Source organism: Mandrillus leucophaeus, unplaced genomic scaffold (genome assembly GCF_000951045.1).
Source record: "Mandrillus leucophaeus isolate KB7577 unplaced genomic scaffold, Mleu.le_1.0 Scaffold317, whole genome shotgun sequence".
Classification (NCBI taxonomy): Eukaryota; Metazoa; Chordata; class Mammalia; order Primates; family Cercopithecidae; genus Mandrillus; species Mandrillus leucophaeus.
The window spans coordinates 1,085,150-1,088,960 of NW_012103332.1; the positions used below are offsets into that span (position 1 = coordinate 1,085,150).

Sequence of the window (3,811 nt, forward strand, 5' to 3'; positions counted from 1 at the left end):
AGGGGGAGTGGGCTAGGGCTAGCCCTGGTGGTAGGATTCACAGGTGTTAGGCTCCTGGGCTGCAGCTGCTCAGTCACCTCCTGGCACTCAGGTGCATCAGTTCATTGTCCTCATGCTAGTGGTGGGGGCAGCCCTAATGCACAGGGTCTGAAAAATGCTCAGGTGTACCTGCAGTGTGTGAGAGGAAGGAGGCTGGCGAAGGTGGGTGTGGCCACCTCGCCAGGTGTGGGTCTTGAGGGAACTTCTGCTTCCTTTCAGGTGGCACAGAATGTGGCCCTGTACACAGGCGACCCCAACCTGGGGCTGGAGCTGTTTGAGGCAGCTGGAGACATCTTCTTCAATGGGGCCTGGGAGCAGGAGAAAGCCGTGTCCTTCTACCGGGTGAGCTGGCCTGTGGGCTGATGTGGGTGGGCCTCAGGGGGGCACCTGGAGGGCTGAGGCACAGGTGTGGCAGGGCAGAGGCCTCCCACCTGGAGGCAGGGCCACCCATGCCCATGCTTAGTTTCCCAGTGGTCTCACCGGGAATGATATTGACTGTGCCCCCTGCCCGGGACAAACGCTTGAGGCCTGGACAAATGCTTGGGGCCTGGACATGGCAATGGCTCTACCCTTGCCTAGTGGTCTCACCGGGAATGATATTGACCGTGCCCCCTGCCTGGGACAAACGCTCGGGGCCTGGACATGACAATGGCTCTACCCTTGTACCTGATGATCTCAAGCAACCATGAGTGGGAAGTCCTGTCCCCATCTTCCAGATGAGGAAACTGAGGCTCAGAGAGGCACAGGGACATGTCAAAGGACACACAGCATGTCAGTGTGAGGCCCAGGGCCAGGGCCCAGGTCTGCCTGCACCCCAAAGCAGGGACGGCTTCTCCCTTTGAGCTCACGGTGTGGCTCAGCCCTGGGCACGGATAAATGTGTTTTTAGAGCAGAGAGGAGTGCTGGCTCCCCGCAGTCAGACCCCTGGTGCCCAGGTAGGAGAGGCTGGTCTGAGGCTGCCGGGTGTAGCTGGATGGGCCTCAGGTGACTCTTAAGCCCCCAACTTGGGTGTCTGAACCGTGCGTTATCCCAGAGCACAGAGCTGTGTCGAGGTCCAGGGGTAGCTGGGGCGTGGGAAGCTCCAAGCACATGTTCAAGCTCTGAGGAGGGTACTGGGCAAGGTGGGTGCTGCGGGAAGCCTGATCCCACCTGCCTGTGTGGTAGGACCGGGCCCTGCCCCTGGCAGTGACTACGGGCAACCGCAAGGCGGAGCTGCGGCTGTGCAACAAGCTGGTGGCACTGCTGTCCACGCTGGAGGAGCCCCAGGAGGGCTTGGAGTTTGCCCACATGGCCCTAGCACTCAGCATCACTCTGGGTAAGTCCTCTGAGCCCCTGCCCTGCCAGGACCCACACTTTGCCAGAGCCCAGCCTCCAGGTCTGCAGGGCAGGAGCTGAAACAGCTGCCTGATTTTCCTGGTCTCCTGTCCAGGCAGGCAGATCTGCCCAGCTGGCTTCCCCGTCCGGCCGTGGGGCACAGCCCGAGGACTCTCACACAGTGCAGAGCTCCCTGCCTGGCTGAGCTCTGCTTCCTCTGCCTCTTCCTGCCGCTGACCACAAGGGCCACTCAGCGAGCCCTCTGTCTTCAAGACATGCCAAGCATCTCGTTGGTCCCTGTATGTGCCAGGCTGTGTGGCACATTCCCTTTCTCTTGTGCCCTTCCCACCCTCATCAACCACACGGCTCTCTGACTGATGAAATCTCAGTTCCCCTTCCAGCAGCCTGCCCCTTAAGGCCGGGCATCCCCTGGTGCTGTGCCAGGGTCGTCTGTCCTCCTCCAGAGACAGGGAGCCCTGGGCAGGCCGCATGCCCCAGCGCCTTGTGCCCCGGGGTCCAGTACACAGTAGGTGTGCAGCTGTGTGGGAATGCATCGAATGCAGGCTCCACGGCACTCGCCCTGGAAAAGGGGAGGACATCGGAGACAGCCTGGGTGGGTTTGCGCATCTGTGGGGGGACCTGGAGCTCAGGCACACAGTGACTCCCCAAGGTAGGGGGCTCTGATCATGACACACCCAGGAGGAGTCGGATGTCATGTCTGTAGGTTGCCTGGAGCCGGGGTGCCCAGGAGCACCTGGACTGCATGGCTTTTGGGCTCCCCTGGTTAAAACCAGTGAGCAAAGGCAGGTGGCTATGTGTAGGCATGGAGCTGGGCCATCCAAGTCCGACTTTGCCAAAGCCTCACAGTAGACGGGGGCAGGTCTTATTAGTTCTGCTTTGCAGATGGGAAAGTGAGTCTGGGAACCTGGAAGGGACTGGCCAGAGCTGCCCAGGTGACCGCAGGTGCCTGGAGGCAAGCCAGGTGTTGCCTGGGGTCTGCATACCCGCTCCTGAGGGGCCTGTGCCCTGCCTGCCCCAGGGAGCCACGTCTTCACACCTGCCCCTTTGGCCTGCACCCCAGGGGACCGGCTGAACGAGCGTGTGGCCTACCACCGGCTGGCCACCCTGCACCACCGGCTGGGCCACGGCGAGCTGGCGGAGCACTTCTGCCTCAAGGCCCTGTCGCTCTGCAACTCGCCGCTGGAGTTCGACGAGGAGACCCTCTACTACGTGAAGGTGAACCTGGTGCTCGGTGACATCATCTTCTACGACCTGAAGGTGGGTGGGGAGGGGCAGGGCTTGGGGTGTTCCCGGCCCCCTTGGAGTGGGATCTCCACCCAGACCCCAGAGGCCTGGGTTCCAACCTTGCTGAGGAATGGCCCAGTGGCCTCCCGGGAGCTCTGCACCCGGCTGGAGGAGCCGGCAAGGTTCGCAGATACAACCCAGCTCCCAATCTGGCCAGGCCCCACCCTCAAGAACTCAGTCTCAGCCAGGGAGGCTGACACATGAGCGGGCAATGGTGGTCTCTGGGTAAAGAAGGGGGATTGTAGTCAGGGGGGCTCTCCTGGAGGAGGTGACACCAAAGCTGAGTCTTGACAGCTAAGTGTCAAGTTGCATTTAACAAAAAAAACAGAGTCAGGAGAAGGACATTTCTGAAGACAGCATCATCCTCACATTGAATCCACATTGCAAGATCCAACCCAAATCCCGGCGCCTCCTCTAGGAAGCCTGCCCAGGGTGCCAGCCCGCACTGAGCAACTCCTTCCTGGAGTCCCGAGACACCTTGAATCTTCACATCACCCAGGAAGGGTGGGGTAGGGCCGGTGTCTTACCATCTGCTTCACAGACAGGGAAACCCCAGCTCAGGGCAGGTGCAGTGGGGCCAGGCCCCAGTCAGCCAGGCTGAGGCCTTGCTGGGTCGGGTCTCTCTGGAGGGGAGGTGCTGGGACCTGTGCTCCCTCTGTCCCCAGCCCTGCAGGGGTGGAGAGCTGGGACTGGCAGACTCTGACCTGGGGTGTCTCCACCCCTCTGCCCAGCAGGCGCCCGCCCCTCCTAGCATCACACCGGCACCGTGTCAGTGCTCCTTATGGGCTGAGGGGCCAGGGCACGCCAGTCCAGGGACCGAGATCTTGGGGGCCTTAGAACAACATGAGGAGCTGGGGCAGCCCTAAGACCCTGCCCCGTATCCCCCACCGCAGGCCTGGCGCTACCCGGGAGGCCCCGCCCAGTGCTGGCGACACCTGGTGGTCAGAAGCGGTCCCTGTGGCCTCCCAAGTCCCAGCCAGACAGGGAGGTGCCAGGTGTCAGGCCCAGAGGGACGCTGCTCACCGCTCAGGGGCTCACCTGTGACCCAGGGGACGGGCCTCCCAGAAGGGGCCTTTATCTCTCCTGGTGAAGCCTGCCGCCCACTCCGCCTGCCCAGGAGCAAGGAAAGGGCTAGGTAGTACCTGAGAGGCCA

The 3,811-nt window shown here is 62.2% G+C and overlaps 1 protein-coding gene across 1 annotated transcript in view; it reads left to right on the forward strand.

Moving 5' to 3' along the window:
• LOC105545066 (SH3 domain and tetratricopeptide repeat-containing protein 1-like) overlaps positions 1-3,811 on the forward strand; it is a 13,302-nt gene that overhangs the window by 942 nt on the left and 8,549 nt on the right. Inside the window, exons 3-5 of the mRNA XM_011987828.1 lie at positions 163-381; positions 1,204-1,354; positions 2,435-2,631. Coding sequence (XP_011843218.1) covers positions 163-381; positions 1,204-1,354; positions 2,435-2,631 — 567 coding nt within the window. The remainder of the gene's footprint in view (positions 1-162; positions 382-1,203; positions 1,355-2,434; positions 2,632-3,811) is intronic.